The 21,532-nt window shown below is 27.4% G+C and overlaps 1 protein-coding gene across 3 annotated transcripts in view; it reads left to right on the top strand.

The window, feature by feature from the left end:
- Positions 1 to 21,532, top strand: part of LOC100209354 (septin-7) — a 65,877-nt gene that overhangs the window by 16,399 nt on the left and 27,946 nt on the right. For all 3 annotated transcript variants that reach the window (XM_065819971.1, XM_065819973.1, XM_065819972.1), the window contains 2 exons: positions 7,036 to 7,145; positions 21,421 to 21,521. In XM_065819971.1, the coding sequence (XP_065676043.1) occupies positions 7,036 to 7,145; positions 21,421 to 21,521 (211 nt within the window). The remainder of the gene's footprint in view (positions 1 to 7,035; positions 7,146 to 21,420; positions 21,522 to 21,532) is intronic.

The following is a 21,532-nucleotide window of genomic DNA, read 5'->3' as shown; positions in this document are numbered from 1 at the left end:
AAAAACAGGTTAAAAAAATAATTTTTAGGGGTCGTCCATAAATTACGCCCAGGTTTAGGGGGGAGGGGTAGGCAATTTTGTGACGATTTGTTACAAGGTTTGGGGTCTCGATTTTGTGACGCAACATTTTTTTTTTTTAGTTTAAAGTCTAGAGAAGACTTTTAATTAAAAAGACTTTTAATTAAAAGAGTATCTGACCAAACTAAAACCCTCAGTTGATGTATCTACATGTTGATTGTAAAATCAACTACCCCTAAATCTTATATAGTCGATGTGTACACTCTGTTAATGGAGTTGTTACAAACTGTTACAACTGTAACAGTCTATGTGCAGTGCACGTTCTGCGCTTTAGAACTTTATTTAGTTGGTGCACAAAAGTGTGTAGCAATGAAAAAACTACCACTAATTAAAAAATAATAAAAAAATTTCGATACCGAGAGGCGAACCTGGAACCCTTGGATTACTAGCCTGAAGCGGAATCCACTCAGCCACCCTAACGTATCGGTTTGTAAGAAAAATTTATTTATAAAATAATATTTTTGCATGTATTATATATTATATATAACATTTTGCATGTATTATATATCTAAAGAATAGATTTTTTAAAATTCGTATTATGTTTAGGATAGCAATGTTTTATAGAATTAGCTATAATATATACAATTCTTGGTAAAGAAAAATTTTAAGTTTTGTACAAACCCCTCAACCCCCCCCCCCCCTTCCCATAAAAAAATTAAAAAAAAATTTTTTAGGAGGGAGAAGGTACAAAATTGTTGCATAATATTAGGGGGAGGGGGGAGGTAAATAAAGTGTTACAGATGCGTTATGAGGAAGAAGCGTTAAAAAATGTCAAAAACTGCATAACATATATTATGGTCCACCCTTTACTAAAGAAGCTTAAAAAAAAACTTATTGTAGAAGAAGCCAATAAATCTTCATGAAAGAAATAATGAAAAATAAAATAAAAATAATTTTACTAAAACTAAATTCAAAAAAACAAAACTAAAACTTAATTAAAATAAATAATAAACTATAATGATAAGATTATCTAAATTACATTTGGAATAAATTACTTTGAACTGTTTGTTTTTACTAATTTAATATTATGCGATAAGCTTTTTAAATAAAGTAATAACTTACATCTAACAATTGTTTAACAAATGCACACATTTAAAAGTTAAAAAAAAAGTTTTTTAGCAACGCTCCACAATAACGTAAATAAAAGAAAAAATAATTAGATCATTTGATTAAAAAGTTTATATAATTTTTTTTTTATATAAATACATTTATAATAAAAAATAAATACTTATAAATATATAAAGATATATATAAATATATATATATATATATATATATATATATATATATATATATATATATTATTCATTAATATTTTTGTAAAAATCATTAGCAGTGATTTGTTACTTTTTTTAAATGCATTTCAATAATATAAAAACATTGTCACTTAAAAAATTAAAATTTTATTTTTTATAATTTATACTTTTTTCAATTTACTTATAAAAAAATCTTATATAATTAAATAATATCAATAAATATTTATACAACTTTCAATGATACTTTAATTAAAATCATTAGCTACTTTATTTAAAAGGGTTATGCTAATATAAAAATGTTAGTAAAGATAAACGTGTTAAAGTTATTTATTTTCAACATAATTAAAAAATAATTTTTTCAGCGCATTTGTTTAAAAATGCTAGCTTTTTGAAGCAGTGCCCATTATAATATTTATAGAAAAGAGAAATAAAAGCAACATTATGACGATGTGATAATGGTTGGAGGTTGGTTGCAAGAGCAGGTCTAACTATACTTACAGTGCGTTTTTGAACCTTGTCTGAAAGAGAATACGCATCATTGGAAGATATGCCCCAGATATGGCAACAGAATTCCATACAAGGCCAGATTTGAGATTCATAGAGATAAAGAATAAAATCCTTATTAAAAAAGTGGCTAGTACGATAAAGAGATGCAACCTTAGCAGATGCTAATTTTGCAATGATTTGGTATGTAGTTTCCAAGAAAGATCATAAGTAAATAGCAAATTCAAGTAAGATCATAATTAAATAGTTAATAATAATTTGTTAAAAGGTTTACGGCTTTGCAGATGTGGCTCTGAGAATGAACCACAAAATAATAGTTCGTTTAATAATATATTCTTAAAACAATTTATGCTAGAAATCTCAAAACTTAACGTATAACGAATAATACAATTTTTAAAACATTTCAATAGAATACTCCAGAACTTTATTTCGCGTAGTCAGCGTATTTTTAGAACCAATAGAATTAGTTTGTTTGTAGATTTTGCTCGTTTTTAGTGTTCGCAAATATTCTTTTTATTCTTCTGCACAAAGATGTTTTAAGAACATTCAAGTTTATGTATGTTTCCATATAAGTCCGTAAAACAAAACTGTACATAAACTTAAATGTTTTTAATACGAATAAAAAATCTGGCCAGTTTTTCACAACTATATTTTATTTCCGTGCTCAGTACTCAAGAACAATCGCTCCCGCTTCCTGACCAAGCCTGGAGTGGTCAATTTGGTCAATATTAAAACATTTTTTATAAAATAATAAAACAATTTAAACCAAATACTTAATACTAAAGGAAATCTTTTTGTGAAGTGCTACTATAACAGTTTTAATTTATTTAAAAATAGTTTATCACAATGATTTTGCAAATGGAGTGAAAAGCTATGAAAAAGTTAAATAAAAATGATTAAATAAAAAAAATAAACAAAGTACTATTGGAATAGAAAATTTTTTTAGTTATGTGCAACAACTAAATATAATGACAAAATAAAAATTTTAATTTTTAGAGTTAACAACGTTAAAGAAAAATAATTGCACATTCATCTCTGCTCATTAAAATTATTTTAAAAACTTCCCATGTTAATTATCAATTAGCAATAAAGTTGTTAACTCTCATGCTCAGCTAATTAAACAGAATATATAATAATAAGATAATCATTTTATGAAACACTGCTATAAAAATTACTGTTACATAAAATGAGATTTTCATTAAATATATCTATATCTATATACATACATATATATATATATATATATATATATATATATATATATATATATATATATATATATATATATATATATATATATATATATATATATATATATAAATATTAGGGTGATTCTCAAAACAACTTTTTTTGAAATTGTCTGCTGCCACCCCCTAAATGTGTTCTATGTAATGAATTAATACTAAATTAAAAAAACTTTTAAATAAAAAAAAATTTTAAATAAAAAAATTTTTAGGGGTTGCTCAAGACATCTAAACATCAGACGGGTCCCAAATATTTTGAAAAAAAAAGTTTTTTAAAAGCATATCATGTTGGGTCTCAAAGGAAGTGAAATTTTATAAAAATTCTAAAAATAACAATCATTTTATATAAAGATTTCAAAGAAGTTTAAATTTTATGGCTAAGAAGTTTAAATTTTATGGCTAAGAAGTTTAAATTTTATGGCCTAAAAACTATCATTTTTTAACTAAAAATAAAAAAGTACATATTTTTATAGTTTTTTTAAACAAACTTTATTAATTCGTGTTTGTAGAATTTTTTTTTACTATTTTTGAAATTTTTAGACCCAACATGATATGCTTTTGAGGAACTTTTTTTTTTTTTAATATTAGGGACCCATCTGATGTTTAAGGGTCTTGAGCGACCCCTAAAAATTTTTTCATTCAAAAATTTTTTAAATTTAGTATTAATTTATTGCACAGAACACATTTTTGGGGTGGCAGCAATCAATTTCAAAAAAAATTGTTTTTAGAATCACCCATATATATATAAATATATGTATATATATATAAATATATATATATATATATATATATATATATAAATATATATATATATATAAATATATATAAATATATATAAATATATATAAATATATATATATATATATATATATATATATATATATATTATCCCTTGGAATTAGGGTCGACATTCAGCAATGTCAACCTAACTGCTGACCTAAAATTGTTTGAGATTGGCAAAAAATTTCCCAACCTGATGCTGACCTCTTAAAGATTGAGGTTGGTAAATTATTGCCGACCTCATTTTTCCTAATTCCGAAGGTTGTATATATACATTTGTATATACATTTGTTTATTTATATATATCAATAAATGGAAATTTAGTTTTGCATATAACATATCAGAGTGTTACCCAGGAATAAAATTTATATCGCGTTTCCATCAGATTGGAAATTTAGGCTGATGTCGGCTCGGCTGGCGAGTAAAAAAAAAAAAAGCTCCATCATTTTAAAAGTTTCTTAAATTAATTACAATAGCCTTGTATGGCTGTAAATAATCACCGTGAATATTTCGTGAAAAAAATTACAAACAATAAATATTCACCAATAGTCTGTAGTCTCAAATAAAAAAATCAAAATATGAGATTTACGTTGTAAACTATCAATTTACAACATAATTCTCATATTTGGATTTTTACGTTTTAACTCGTCGACAAAGTACTCTAACAAATTGTCATCAAAACACTCCTTCGGACCTTCTATTGCAATCATCATCAAGCTTTCTAATGTGCTTTGGCTTAGCTGATTTCGAAGACGGTTTTTAACTATTTTTAATTTTGAAAAAAATCTTTCAACGCAAGCTACACTCAAAGGAAATATAAGGAGTAACTTAGTCAAAAACATACAATTTTTACTATCTCTTGATCTTTTTCTTTCGATATACGTATATCGAAACTGTTTTCCCATTCTCGGCGTTTATTAAATAACATAATTTTGAAACTTTCAAATTCGGTTTTTGTCTCAGTTTCTGAGATATCTGGAACTTGAACGTGTATTGCTCCAAATTTGTTACTGCTTTTTGGTTTGTCATAGTGAGCTATAAGTTGCTCTAAGCTTTCTTCACCATAACTAGAAAGTTGGCTGAGTGTTTTAGGCAATTGTCTTGGGTCAAAAATCGAAAGCGATTGCCAAAATTCCATTTGCGCGAAAGTGTTTTTTAGTTCACTTTTAAAACTATTTACAAAAGATCTAAAAATGTTTAACTCAAACTCACTTAGGTCAAATTTTTTATTTTATTTTATAATCGGCTTGTGGCTGGTAACGAAAAAATTATTTCATCAGTCGCTGATTTCATTTCAATAAAATTTTTTTCTGTGAAATACTTTTGTTGAGTACCCGAAACTAAATCATTTAAACTATGATTTGCTTGATTGACATAAGTTGGAATGTCGCTGAGACTAATTCCTACTTGCGAACTTTGTAGTGCTAGCACAAGTGGGCGAATCACTTCAAACACATCTAAGAGCATTAATATTGTTGCAATGTTAGATTGTGATCTCGCTTGTATAAATAGCCCGAGTGCTTCTGCTTCTTTTCGTTCGGTGTAACATGTTGACAAAGCTTGTAAAATTGGTTTATAACTTTTGAACACAACTAAACAAGCTCGATCGTGTGCAATCCAACGAGTTACATTTGGACACACTGGAACTATGGATTCTAGTTCTCCATAGATTTCGGAGCATTCTTGCAACAAATGCATGGCTAGTGTGCACTTTCACTTACTGATGATGTAGACTGATGAGGACGTTTGCTAACAATAGATGCAGGCTGATGAGGACTTTTGCTTACTACTGATCTCCATTGTTGACTATAGTTTTGCACACTTGTTATTTCTTTATGTTTCTCAAATAACGTTACAATATTTTTTGATTTTAAATTTTTTTTTTTTTTTTTTATAAATAGTATTTTCCATTATTTGAAGGCATTTTTGTTGTCGTTTTTATTTTATTGACTTAAATCGAAATTACTAATAGAATGTCAAAGATTTCAAGAATATCAAGGTCTTTGAAGCGAAACGTTTTTCAATAGAATGGAAATTTGTTCGAATAGAATGGATAAAAAGTTGAAAAAATTTGCGTTGTTAAAAAAGGTTTCGTTACTTTAGTCAAATAAAACGTCTATATTTTATGAGTAAATTTTTTGGTCAAATAAAATGTTTGTAAGAAAAACTTTCACTGTATTTTACAATTAAATTCAATAAACAACTACGGCCAGGGGAGATTCACAAGTAAATCATAGCGACAAATTTCTCTAAGTTGTAACTTTGAGTAAAATATGTAAATTTAAAAAAAAATTGATTTTTGTATTTGTTAATTTTGTTTTAGTAAATTAAACTTTATGTTTATTAAAATTTTTGATTTGTAAATTTAAAAAAAAAATTGTAAAAACTTATTATACTTATATGTAAATGTAGTATTCTTTTTTTGTTTTACGCAAATAATTTATAACATTTACAAACACAAATGATTTAACTTAATAATAAAATGCTTACACTAAAATGCTTTACCAGCAAATTTAATTTACTAACAGAATTTTTAATTACCTTAATAAAAACTTTTTATTCTTTTATTTAATGAAATTTTGAAATGACATATACATCCACCAAAGTCATTTTTTGAATAATTACTGTGCTAAAATCTTTGTTATATTCTTAACTTAAGATAAACAGCATTCGTTAGTTTAAAATTTTTGTATTGTAAATAAAAAGTCTAAGATAAAAACACGAATAAAAAAACAAAGTAACAAGCGAAATAAAAAATCCAAAGAACAACTGACGTCGTCAATTAAAAAATACAGTTTTTATTTTATTTTTGAAAAAATTGCTTCGCTTTTTGAATGACTTTGAATTGAATGACTTCCTTCGCTTTTTCTTTAATAAAGAAAGTAATTGTTTTCGTTCAACTAAATTATTTTCTTCATTTACTAAATATTTTTACATTTCTTGCATAACACTTAAAATCTAAGTCTGTTAATAACAGGATTAAAGGTTGTTTTTTTAATAATTTTTTAAACTTTGGGAAATTTAAAAAAATTGGGAATTCCGCGTTATACGCGGTGCCATCAGGCTAGTTAACACTCTGCATATATCATACTGAAATAGTTAAAGGTGGCTTCAGTTCATACATTAATGATTTTTGATAAAATAATATTAATTTTTGAAAATATTTGATTTAGGAGAAAGTGGTCTAGGTAAATCAACATTAATTAACTCGCTGTTTCTGACTGATATCTACTGCCCTTCACAATATGAAGATGCAGCATCAAAGTTTGGAAAAACAATGGCAGTAAGATTATTTTTGATTTTATGATTATAAAGTTCATAATGTATTGTTTCAATAACTGAAAATTTTGGTTCTTTATCACAGTTATGGAAAGTCTATATTTTCCATCTATATATTATGCATCTATAACTACAAGTCTTTATGTTGCATAAACACTATTATTAGATGATTACACTATGTAACAGATTTTTATTTTTGTTTTGTTCTTAGGTGGAAAGTTTGTTTTCCTAAAACAAATAAAAAATTAACTATTGTTTCACAAAAACTTTGATTCTGTCACTAGAACAATGTATTTCGTATGGCTGTGTGAGAAAGTTTTCAATTTGTATTGAATACTGAGAATTAGTACTAGAATATTTCTGAACTGCTAAAGTTATTTGAAAAGATCAACAAGTTTTCACACTTGTGAACAAGTACAGATACAAGGAAGTACAGATCACAAGTACAGATACAAGGAAGTGTCAAGATTGCTTAGTGCTTTGAGGTATGCTGATTATAAAGTATCATAGACTTCAAAAAGGTATTGTTCCTCATAGGCCTTCAAAGCAGTTTTACAAGATCTCCTTGATTCTTTTGGACCTAAGACAAAAGTGTGTTACAAAATGCAGAATGTGAATCAAAGTTCATATTTTCAAATCTGATCTTAACAAATTCAAGGAGAACATAGAAGTTTACTTAGAGGAACAATTGCATTTTAAATAGATAAAGACAGCAAAAAATCACTCTTGAGTGGTTTTTTGCTGCCTTTGTTTATTCAGAATGCAATTTGTTTGTTACTATACCAAATGAATAAAAAGTGAGATATATTTTTGTCTCAATAAAATTTCATTTAGTTAATCCTAATCACCCCTTTTGTTGTTAAAATTTTCCTCACTTTAACTCTTTTTAACAATGTTAAACTGAATCTCATTATGCTGCCTGCTTGAAAATGATATCTTCGTTTTATTAAGGCTCCATTATCTTAAGTTTTTTTTGTGGATACCACAGGGTTCTATCTTTGATCCTGTGTTGTTTCTTATTCATATTAATATTTTACCTGATAATATATTTTCTAACATGGCTTTACTTGTTGATGACACAATTGTATACTCAGTTTTAACAAAAAGTAAAATCTCTTCAGTGCCAGCTTGATGCTACCAGTAACTTTTAACCCAATCAAAACATATTTTTTTTCTGATAATAGTTTTTGCAATAATATTTGTGTTTCTATATTGATGAATGGCAACGCTCTTACTGCGTTCTCTACTGTATGTCTCCTTAGATAAGTCTTTCATTTCTGGCTTCTATGGAAACCATATATATATATATATATATATATATATATATATATATATATATATATATATATATATATATATATATATATATATATATATATATATATATATATATATATATATATATATATATATAAATATATATATATATATATATATATATATATATATATATATTTATATATATATATATATATATATATTTATATATATATATATATATATATATATATATATATATATATATATATATATATATATACACACATACATACATATATTACAAATCCGTGACGTGACAAATTTTTTTTTTTATGAAAACATTGATGTTTGTATCTTTATTTAAAGACAAACATCTAGTTATATGACATGTAGAGATATATGAGGGGCACAGGGAAATAAGCAGACAAGTCACATTTTGCAAGTTTTGAGAAAACCTATTTTAAAAGTTCAAACACTCTTCAATGATCTAAGCTACAGAATACAAAGTTGAGATTCAGCATACTGCAAGGTGAACCAATATCATTGCTATAAACGATAAAGTTTGTATGTTTTTTTATTGACCGATGGGATTTAAACTAAAAAAATCACATAAGAGGTGGTTTTGTGACATGTCTGTTTTTTCCCCTGAAACCAAGACATTCCAATATAGGCTAAGTTTTATTCTACAGATATACTTATAATGCTATGGGATGCTTAAACAATGAAATTAGAACTTAGAAGCCATATAAATCAATCTTTATAAATAAAAAAAATTCCATAAAAATTAACCAAAGCGAGACATTTTTTGTAATTTACAGAAAGCTTAATTTCATGATAACTGCACAAACAGCACACAAGAACAAAGTAGGAAAAATAAAACAAGCTACAGTTGCAACGTTTTAATGAAACAAGAGATTCAACATAACCAATTCAATCCTCATTCTCCAACAAATCACTGAGTTCATGACCTGGGTTAGCTCTAGCCAGTGTCTGATCGACTATGAGGAAGCTCTTTGAAGAACTGATCATTTGTAGGGCTGCAAAACCTTTTCAATACTTGAAGGTCTTTATACTTTTCTGAACTGATGGGCAGAGGACCATTTTCATACAACTTGGTAAGGACAGACATCTGTAGCTGCTTCTTCCCATGCTGAGTCCCTGTTTTTTTTAGTACAGCAGACACAAACGCACCATTCCAAGAATCCCTGTAGAGAACAAGCAATGGGCGGGAGTCCAAAATGTGGATTTCCCTGACTGGGCATGTTTTTATAGGGCATGCGGCTTTGAAAGAAGGTCTTAAGTACTTTGTGTAGGCGAAGAAGATGTCCTGTGTAGCCCTGATGACCGCGAAAGGTGTTGGACGTGATCGGGCAGTTGCAAATTCTGCTAACCAGTCCTCTGGCAAGTCTACATTCTTTGCCATGTTGACGTTGCTAAAGTCTATCGCACTTCATGTAGGAGTGGGCTCTTATCGGAAAGGTGATTTTCACTATCTTGAATCTCTTGCGCTCATGTACCTGATTGTATAAGTACTTTATCACTGTGTAATTTTATTTTGTTCACTGCACTTATCGCAGAAGAAACTGATTTCGTCCACGACTTCAGAGAAGTGGCTGCGGATGAAGTCAGCAAGAAGTGAACAAACGTTGTCAGCTCCCTTTTTTTGCTACTGTTTCATCATATGTATACATATACAATTCATCAGTTGACAATACATGAATTACAAACGTATAGAGGCTGAGCTGCCTGCAATAGTAAACGTCATTGGTGGACTTGTTTGGCACTGGTAGGTTTTTGGCAAAGTCAAAGCAGATTGCTTCAAACTTGTCACATTTTCTTGCCCTTTCCTTAGTTGCAGCTTTCCTGTCATAGAATGTACAGGCCTTGCGTTTGTGCAGCTCGTGGTTTGTTAATAGTTCAGTTTTTTTGCTATTCAGACCAGCAACATCTCTGTCATTGCTCTTGGTGTCAGCGATGTCACCATCCACATGCTGCAACTTAATGATGAATTCATCACATGTAACAAGTGTCCTTCCGTGGGTAACCAAATCCAATGTGGATTTTTGTGTTAACCAGTGTCCGGTAAGATTCATAGCTAACCTGCGCGAAAGGAAAAAAAAAGGAAATAAAGAAAAAAAAAACAAACTTTTTCAATAAAATAGTCAAAGACTATCGATCGCTTTTATTCTAAAAAAAGAATAGCTTAAGTTGAAACGCTTAGCCTAATGCAGAGCAATTAAAACACGCGCGTGATAGATTGATTAGATTGAAAAAAAGTCTCTTGATTTTTAATGATTTATACGTTGACATTGTGCTATGCTGTGAAAAACAAAATCAATGGGTATCAATGTATATGCACAAGGGTTGTTCACAGAGTTTTAAACATTTTATAGATTAATTAGCTTTGAAAAAAAGGTGTTGAATTTCTAAACTGAGGCAATAGAAGAAGAATTTGAGTTATCTGACCAGTGTTAAAAGATTCTAGATTGTCAACTTTGATTTATTTTTATAAATTATTGCATTTATGGTGTCATTTAATAGTCTTTAAAATATCTAATCAAAATTGATTATATCTTATTTATTTGTAAGTAATCTTTAAATAATGTTAAATATAAAGGAATTAAATTAATTCAAATATTTTGGTGTATTTATATATGAGAGTTTTTACATTTTTTGGCTAGTAGCAAAATTTTGTAATAATATGCCCTGATAATATAAATAAATAAAATTAAAATAAAATAAAAAAAGACAAATCCAACAGATGCTGTGATGGATTTGATATGTAAATTTAGCTGCAAGTAAAAATTATTATTTGTGCATGCAAAAAAAGCAGCTTTAAAATAACCTCTATTTGACTATCACTGACATAAAAACATGCACAAACCTTGTTTACAGGATGAACTGACACAAACATCTGATGCATTTTAGCAACATTCAAGGTATCTGGAAGGTACAACTTTCTTGACTCCCCCATTGCATAGTGACTGTGTCTGCATCGGAAAGATGACATGTGGTCACACATCAATGTTACTGTTTTATCTGTCAATTTGTGTGGCCTGTTGTTATGCTTTCCTCATCCATCTTGTGGTGCATGACCTGTGAGGAAAAATCTCACACAATCAGCAATCCAATCAAATTCAAATTAAAAACACTAATTCTAATTCCAACTCACCTGTTAATGACATTGCTTTGGAAACTGTTTCTACTCGGTTTTTTGTGATGCCGAAGAGCGAGCAAAAGGCTTTCGCACACACTACCACTGGTTCCACTGATGTTCCTGTGGATACTTTTATGACATACTTTACGCTAATCTCTTTAGGTTTGTAGGAATCTTTGTCTGTACCTTTCCTACACCTACGTTGTTTTACAGGGAGAACTACTATAATTGTATTCAGATAAGTGTCTTGGCTGTCTTAGCTTTAGTATGTATTGAAGCCCTCAATAAGTGATTGTCTTGCAGCTTCATCTATATGTTCAAAACATTTTAAACAACTACATTTGCAGTCCTCACCTGATATGTGATTTTTTATGCGTTTAATCTTTGCTGCATCTTTTTTCCTTCCATTACTTTTTTGCTTTCGAGGCTTCTTAGTCAAAACTGGACTGTCAAAGCAATCCACCATTTTGCATGCACTTTGTTGTTATGCCGAAGCTAAATGCTGATTGGCTGACCTAGTAATGTGAATCAACACCACATACGCACGGGAACATGTCTGCTTTTTTCCCTGTAGATATTTGACATGTCTGCTTTTTCCCCAGATGGCTATATTTTTAAATACTAAATACTCGAGACTTTGCTGGTTTTTCAGTTCGACAACATAATAAGATGTAACTTTGTGTTGGGCTCTACATACTAAGGGAAAAAACTCAATATACGAAATTTTTGACATGTCTGCTTTTTCCCCTGTGCCCTTCATATGTAATATAAGGAAATTTTATTTTCAGATGAATTTTTATTTTCAAATAAATTTTTCTCAATTTAGTTTTCTAAATTTATTTGCAAATAAAAAAACTTATAAACTTAAAGAAATTAAAATAAAAGGAAATAAAAATAAAATAAGTTGCTTTGACATTTCTATTTTAAAACTTTAAAAATAATATCATATTAAGTATTTAATAATAAGTTAATAAAAATATCATATTATTGCCGCTGTTAAATGCACAATAAAAAATAACAACTATGATAATCATAATAGTTCTATATATTCTATTAGATTGTTTACATTTCAGCAAAACTTGAAAAATTATTTTCAAACATTTTAAAAGTGTTTTTATTTATGCAAATAAACATTACTTTACTTTAAAATATATAGAAATGTGATGTTTATTTTTCTGTTTTTTAAATAATGAAAAATAATTTCTAACAATTGTTTATAGTAACACATTTTCTTAAAATTATCAAAGAGTGTTTTGTATAATTTTAAAAAATTTATATAAATATGTATTTTTTCCAACAAAATACACCCTAGTTAAATAATAACACATTAAATAAATAGCATATTGTCAATTCTTTTTTTAAAATTGTATTATTCTTTGAAAAAAAACTTTTAGTAAATGACATTTTTTATTTATAAAAAATGTTTACTCTTTTTGATAAACATTTCTTTGTAGGTAAGAATAGTATAAAAATAATTAAACCTTCAGGTTTAGAATACATAATTTTGAAACTGATATTTTCTTTAGTTTTTTTATGCTTTCAAGTGAGTTTTATTTTTTGGTTTATTAAAGTTAACTTTTTTGTTTATTTTTTTAATAAAGTTTTTTAATTTCTAGTACTATTTTTTTAAAGTTTTCTCTTTAGTTTAGTTCGGCTTAGTTAACACTCAAAATGTCAAAATATGCAAACAGCTGTGGTCAAACTGTCTAAAAAATATATTTTATGTGTGGACATAAAATGCTCATGTTTCTTGTAACAGCCTTATATATAGCCTGATATATATGTATACAGGCCTTCTCGTAAGAGGCGTGCGATCACACGTCTTAAATGACCACGCAAATTAAACTTTGTTTTGATAACTTGTCCACGGTATTTTAGAAGTTTTGATTTTTAGCGCAAAAATGCTAAAAAAAAATGGTGCAATAAAAACCAAAGCAGAAATTAAAACTAAAAAAAAATTACAAAACTGAAACTAAATTAAAGAAATGAAAATTTTAAAGAATAATAAAAAAATGAAAAAACAAACAGAAAAATTTATTTTTTAGCCTAAACTTCATTGTCAACATAATTAAAAAAAAATTTGTACAGCTCTATAAATCCTTGTAATTCCCAACCTTTATAATTCTTATAATATAACAATAAATAGGTTAAGACCAGGGCGTATCCAAGGGGGAGGGCAGGTGATAGGGCTTCCTCCCCCACAGTATTTTTTAATTTTTCATTGTTAGAAATTGATCAACTTAACACAGCACAATGTTTGAAAATGTAAGTAATTAGGGAGGGTATTTTGAAAAAAAGTGGCATCAGATTTCATAAATTGTTTTGGTTCAAATTTTAAATTTTATGCAAAAATAATTGTGATAGTTAAAAAATTTTAAGCAGAATATTTTTATTTCTATTACTTCGGATGTTGTTTACATAATTCTTGTAAATTTTTTGTTTTCTTATATTTAGGTTGCTTTTTTCAGCAACAATATTCGATATAAGTCAAGGAACGAAACAGAAGTTTCAGAAATTTTGTTTAGTCTATTTGTAATATATATATATATATATATATATATATATATATATATATATATATATATATATATATATATATATATATATATATATATATATATATATATATATATATATATATATATTTATATATATATATATATACATACATATATGTATATATATATATATTTGTATTGTAACAAGTTTTAAAGTAATAAATAGTCATTAATGCTAATGTAACGGTTTTCATATATTTTCCATTTTGTATTACATTAAAAATACGACAGACTTTAGGAAACAATTTGATCCACGCTTCCAATTGTATCAATACCTTTTTCTCGTAAATAATGGAATTCCTAATTTAATTACTTGCATGATTACAATTAAACTGCAACAAAAATTCCGGAGTACTTCATTGCAATGTAATAAAAGGCGATCATTGAAAAAAGTAATCAGATTAGAGTTTAAGGTGTCAGATTAAAGATGAGTACAAAGGCTATCAAGTTACATACGGTTTTATCTTAGAAATACGATTTTCTCAGTTATTAGTTCATAAATGTTAATGGTGTTGACACTGTCGTACAAATATGGTGCAAAATATGTTCGAAGCATGAAAATATGAATCAAGGCGAATCTTCCTTATTTGGCTGTGCTAAAACTAATGTTGTAACACATCATCAGGTACAACTTGTCGATATATATAATGAATAATATAGAATATAAAATATTTTTAACTTATCAATATGTATTGAATAATATAGAATATAAAGTTGGAGAGATTTATAATACAATTTATATAGTTAAAAGATTAAAAACCTAAAATTTAATATGTAGTAGTAATTGTTTTATTTATGTTCTAGGTAAAGAGACATTTATCAACAGTATTGCATAAAGAAGCAGTGCGTTTAGAGAATCTTGCTAAATCTCCTTTAAAGAGAATAAAAACAAACATGGATACGTCAATAAGCGAAGATATCACTGAAGGTTTTTTAAAGTTAATGCGCACAGCTTATTAATTAGCTTTGCATCCAGCCATGCCGCATAGCAATTTTGAAGTCCTTGTTAAGGTTCAACGTGATAAGGATAGACTATTGCAAGGCAGAAGTAACAAAGATGCAGGTATTATATACATATATATATATATATATATATATATATATATATATATATATATATATATATATATATATATATACACACACATACATACACAAACCCACACCTGTATATATATATATATATATATATATATATATATATATATATATATATATATATATATATATATATATATATATACACACACATATATATATATACACACATATATATATATATACACACATATATATATATATATATATACACACATACATACACAAACGCACACCTGTATATATATATATGTATATATATATATTTATATATATATATATTTATATATATATATATATATATATATATATATATATATATATATAGACACACACACACATTTATTAAAATTGCAAAAATCAATCATTTCTGAAAGATAGTAATTTCTTTTTAATGTCTTTACTTACTTGAACTTTTTTAGAGAAAAAATGATTTATTTTTAATTTTCTCTATTTCTTTTTTAGCTAGAACATTTATGCATTGCATTGCCCATGCAATAACAGAGAAAATAGTGGTTATTATTGTTAACAAGCCATTTATGTCCTTGCTTTCAAATGGCAGTAAAGCTTGCAAAACAGGCAGTGACAAAGAAGCTGTTTTAGTTCGAGTGCAGCATTCTGGTGGTCCGTGTTATTTTATTTGTTGCGCTATGCAATATGGCTGATTTCGGAGGTGGAAATGCTGATTCCTTAAAATTAGCACTAGACAGTGTTTTTATCGAAAACAACATAACTAAATGTATAACTCCTTTATTAATTATTGATTACCGTACAAAGTTGATTTTTGCAACGGCTGATGGAGCCAATGTCAACATGGGAATTTACACTGGGGCATTAACTCAATTAAAACAAACACGCCCTTAGTTAGTTAACATCCACTGTGTTAATCACCGACTAGAACTGGCTATTAAAGATGCTATGAAGCAATTTAAAGAATTTACAAAATGTGATACATTTTACACAACTCTGTTTTACCTTTTGAGAAACTCTAGTAAACTTAAGGACTAGCAAACTTGGCGTGTTTTTTCTTGAATCAGGCTACCTAATGAAAGGGTACAAAAAGAAAAGAATAAACAAAAAATACCTTGACATCAAGCTTGATGGCATGATTAACAAAAAACAGGATGATGTTGAAAGAGCGTTAAAGCTACGTAAAAAATGCATCTATATTTTGATACATTTAATTCAATTTGGGTTTCCAACATTTAAGGATAACAAAGTATTGACCTCCATGGCATGGCTAGATCCTCAATATTGAACGAACAACAAAGATAATGGTATTATTGCTCTACAAATAACAATTAAAACATTTTATCTAAAATTGTCTTGTCTCGAACTTTGGGAAAAATATTTAAATTTAAAAATTTGGATTTCCCAAATATCTTGTTGTTAGTGGATTTGTGCTTGCGTTTGTCTTCGTCCAATAGCGCTGTAGAAAGATGCTTCAGCACTCTGACTACTATTCTTTCAGATAAACGGCTAAGCATGAAGCATAGTACGATGGAAGAAAGCATGCTCATTGCTGGAAATATCCATGTATGGACCGATGAAGAATGAGAGGAAATATTAAAAGATGCTGTAAATAAATATTTACTAAAACATAGAAGACTAAAATTTCCTAATGAAACAGATCCTGTCATTGCCATCATTCATCAAAATATAAACAATGCTCCAACAAACGTTGAGTGTGACATCAGTTTGTCTGAAAATGAACTATGAGGTTAAGAGGAAGAAATTTTTTAATGAAAGTGATGACGACAAAAGTGATTGCTCCAATGATGATAACTGTTCTACTAATAGTAGCGAATGTAGCCAAATATTTCAGATTTTTTTATTTGTATTTATGACTATTTATTGCTATTAAAAACTTGTTACAATACAAATAGATAAATATATTTTACAAATAGATTAAACAAAATTTCTGAAACTTCTGTTTCGTTCCTTGACTTATATCGAATATTGTTGCTGAAAAAAGCAACCTAAATATAAGAAAACAAAAAATTTACAAGAATTATGTAAACAAAATTCAAAGTAATAGAAATAAAAATATTCTGCTTAAAATTTTTTAACTATCACAATTATTTTTGCATAAAATTTAAAATTTGAACCAAAACAATTTATGAAATCTGATGCCACTTTTTTTCAAAATAGCCTCCCTAATTACTTACATTTTCAAACATTGTGCTGTGTTAAGTTGATCAATTTCTAACAATGAAAAATTAAAAAATACTGTGGGGGAGGAAGCCCTATCACCTGCCCTCCCCCTTGGATACGCCCTGGTCTTAACCTATTTATTGTTATATCATAAGAATTATAAAGGTTGGGAATTACAAAGATTTATAGAGCTGTGCAAATTTTTTTTTTAATTATGTTGACAATGAAGTTTAGGCTAAAAAATAAATTTTTCTGTTTGTTTTTTCATTTTTTTAATATTCTTTAAAATTTTCATTTCTTTAATTTAGTTTCAGTTTTGTAATTTTTTTTTAGTTATAATTTCTGCTTTGGTTTCTATTTCACCATTATTTTTTTTAGCATTTTTGCGCTAAAAATCAAAACTTCTATAAAACCATGGACAAGTTATCAAAACAAAGTTTAATGTGCTTGGTCATTTAAGATGTACAATCGCTCTCCTCTTACAAGAAGGCCTGAGTATATATCAGCCCTCAGAATTAGAGTCAGCATTCTGCACTGCCGACCTAACTGTAAAACGTTCAAGTTTGGCAAAAAATTTTACCTCGTTTTTATTTTTTACAGGAACCCATTTGTGTTAAATTTTTTTAACAATTTGAGGTCAGCAATTTATTGCTGATCTAATTTTTCCTAATTTCGAGGGTTGGTATATATATGTATATATATGTATGTATATATATATATATGTATGTGTATATATATATATATATATGTATGTGTATATATATATATATATATATATATATATATATATATATATATATATATATATATATATATATATATATATATCAGAGACTTTTCTAGACCGTTTTCAACAGTGTTGATCATATTTGGGGCTGCCCAAATTAAAATATGGGACCTTTTTTTTTTATTATTTACATTTTTTACGGCAAATGTTGTTTGCTTTTTTGCAAAATGCAGATATATATATATATATTTAAATTAGTAAAAAATCACTTAACAAAAATTTTTCTCATTCAACACTGTGTTTCATCAATAAAGACCCATCAGAAATTTATTGATGAAACACAGCGTTAAATGAGAAAAATTTTTATAGCATAACTAGAAGTAGGATCTTCACTTAAAACCTTTGTTTGACCAATTTGATCGCGAATTCTTTCTAAAGCTTTTTCGTGTTCAATTCTCACAAACCCATTACCCTTATCAAACGGATATATATCGACAAGTTTGTTTTCCTTAATTTCCTTTAGAGCTTTTCTTTGCTCTCTTGTTAAGTTTTGACTAATTTTTTTACCCATTTTAAGTTCTTTTAAAACATTTTTTCTCAAATCCTGCGCATTTTCAATTTTGTTGTTATATTCTAGCTTTAAAGCAAACGACTCTGTTGTGGCGATAATATCCATATAAGGGATATGTTTTAAAGAAGGTACAAAGTTTGGACCAAGATTAAGAAGATCATTTTGGTTATTAGGAATTTCGGTATTGCATAGGTTCAAAACAGCGTTCTTAGTATGTGTAGTTAATTTACCGTTTTTAATTTTTTGTTTATTCTTAAATTCGTTTTGAAGAATATTAAACTTTTTGAATAATCTTTCTTTTGATCTTATAAACATTATTTCCCGGGCTTTTTCAGTAACATGTTCAACTTTTTCATAGTCTTTTTCATCAAGAGTAGATTTAAGATTTTCCTGAAGGTTTTTTGTTTCATTTATAAAGATAAAATACCGTTTTTTAGCATCGTTTTTTAGACAAATCAAAATTTCAAATCGAAAACGAAAAACAATACTCATTGCTCTCTTTGTACTTACAGGACTGTTGATACGTAACGATTTCGGAATAATCTTGTGTTTTTCGCACTTTTGTAAAAATATATACTGGTTTTTGGATTTAGCTACCGACTTTTTTAATAACTGTAACTGTTCAGTTTGTTTGCTCGAAAAAATATGTTGGAGAAACAAAATTACAAATTAAAACAAGAATTCAACAACATCAAAAAAGTTTAAATGATGGCAAACATCATCAGTCAGCAATTGCAACACATAGCAAGTTTTGCTCTGAAAAAATAAATTGGGAGAAAATTAAAACTCTTAAAGTTGAAACAAAAAAATTCGACCGTAAAGTACGAGAAGCACTTGAAATACAGAGGCACCAATGTTTCCCATCGAATGGCGGAATAAATCTAGATAATGGGCAGTTTGTTAAAACTAAATTTTGGACTCCATTTTTTATATTCTTGCGTAACGAAAAAAGAAGCCATTCAACTGCTGACGTCAGTTAAAAAATTTTTTATAAAACTGTTTTTTAACGTTCAAAAAATTTTGTAATATTTTACGAGCTGATGATGCTGGTATCCATAACCCAGTGAAAATTTCTCAAAATAAATTATTATTTGTATTAAGAGAATTCGTATTGTTTGATGTTTTCTTATTAATATATATATATATATATATATATATATATATATATATATATATATATATATATATATATTTATATATATTTTTTGTTATTCACCTCCTCAAGGCCAAGAAGGCCACTACAGATCAGGAGGCTACTTATTAGTGGTTATAACCCTCTCTCAACTCTATAGCTCTGAAACACGAACCTTGACGAACAAGGCTGCGAACAAGGTTACGATTTATATATATATATATATATATGTGTGTGTGTGTGTGTGTGTGTATATTATAGCAAAGTTGACATTTGCTAAGGTTGTCTCTTTTTATCATGCTTACTTTCTTTGTTTTCCTACATTTTTTCTCTTTTTTTAAAATCATTTATCTTTCTTTTATGAAATACTGCTATCACATCCAAGCTGTTTTTTTAATGATCTGGAATCTGAAAACACATTGTCTGTAAATGTAGTTAAACCTGCTTTAGCTATTAAGCTTGAGCCTCCATATTGTTGTTGTAAAGCTGCATCTCTTTCTTTTTTTACAAGTGCTACTATGATTACTCCTTAAGCGAGCTATAATCTGGTTCTGTTTACCAAAACTCAATCTTGTACAACTTTTTAATTAGCAAACTTCATAATGTAATGTGAAGTTTGCTGTTCCTTCATGCCTTAAATACTTTGGTTCAACTAATTTTCTTCTTTGTTTTCTAATGTTTTCAAATATTTCTTTGCTAATGTTTTCAAACATTTTTCTTACTTTCATGTTTTGTTGATTCATTAAATTTACAGTTTTTTTTTAGTTTTTTTTTAGTTTTTTTTTTGTTATTTTCTTGCTCTTTAACTCAATTCTTTGCTTTCTTTTAATTCCTAACTTAATATATTTCCAACTTAATTAGAGGTTGCAGCTTGGTTTCTGAGTAAATTTGTTTTTAATAAATAAGACAAAATTTCCAGCAATATTAAAAATTTTCTAAAATTTACATTTTTAAAATTTATACAGTATAACCATCATAATCATATGATATATGATCATATAATCATATGGTACCTTTGTAGATCACAGTTTGAAAATGTAACAAGCAATTTAAATAACAAATTGTAATAAAAGTTCTAAATAAAAAAAATTTAAATGTGTTTTACATATTATATTATTTTTATAACATAACTTTAAATGTAGTAGTGACTTAGTGGTAAAGTTCATAATTTAAAATCAAGTTAAGAGTTTGATCTCCAGTATGTCCCTAGTTGTACTGTGCTAAATTTATTTCTCCATGCAGCAACTTTTTTTGTTAAGGTTAGCTCTAGACTTAGCTATAGGTTTTAGAAAAGGTTGAATTAGATTGCTCAAACAGACATTAAATATTATTTTTTCCATAAGTTATTAGATCTTTAGATTTAAGTGTTATTGGCAAGTCAAATCTTTCCTTCTTGACAGCAGTTAAAGTTGTAATTTTATGCTTTTTATCAATTTTTAAATTTAGAATTTAAAAATTGATAAAAAGATTAGCAAAATTTAATAAAAATCCTAAGCCTTTTTTTTTAAAAAAAGTGCACCATTGCAAATTGCTAAATTTATAATTATATGTGCTTTTATTTTCATTTTTGCCTAAAATTTGCTTTAGTTTGCTGATAAATTGATGTTTTATTATTTCTTCAGGTAAATGCTTCAACATTTGAACTGAGAGAAGGAGGTGTACGGCTTCAACTAACAGTTGTTGATACTCCTGGGTTTGGTGATAACATTGATAATACTGATTGGTAGGTTTGTT

The sequence above is a fragment of the Hydra vulgaris genome, chromosome 15 (assembly GCF_038396675.1).
Source record: "Hydra vulgaris chromosome 15, alternate assembly HydraT2T_AEP".
In the NCBI taxonomy this organism is placed as follows: Eukaryota; Metazoa; Cnidaria; class Hydrozoa; order Anthoathecata; family Hydridae; genus Hydra; species Hydra vulgaris.
Note: the sequence above shows the minus strand (reverse complement) of the source record. Positions and strands in the feature narration are given on the sequence as shown.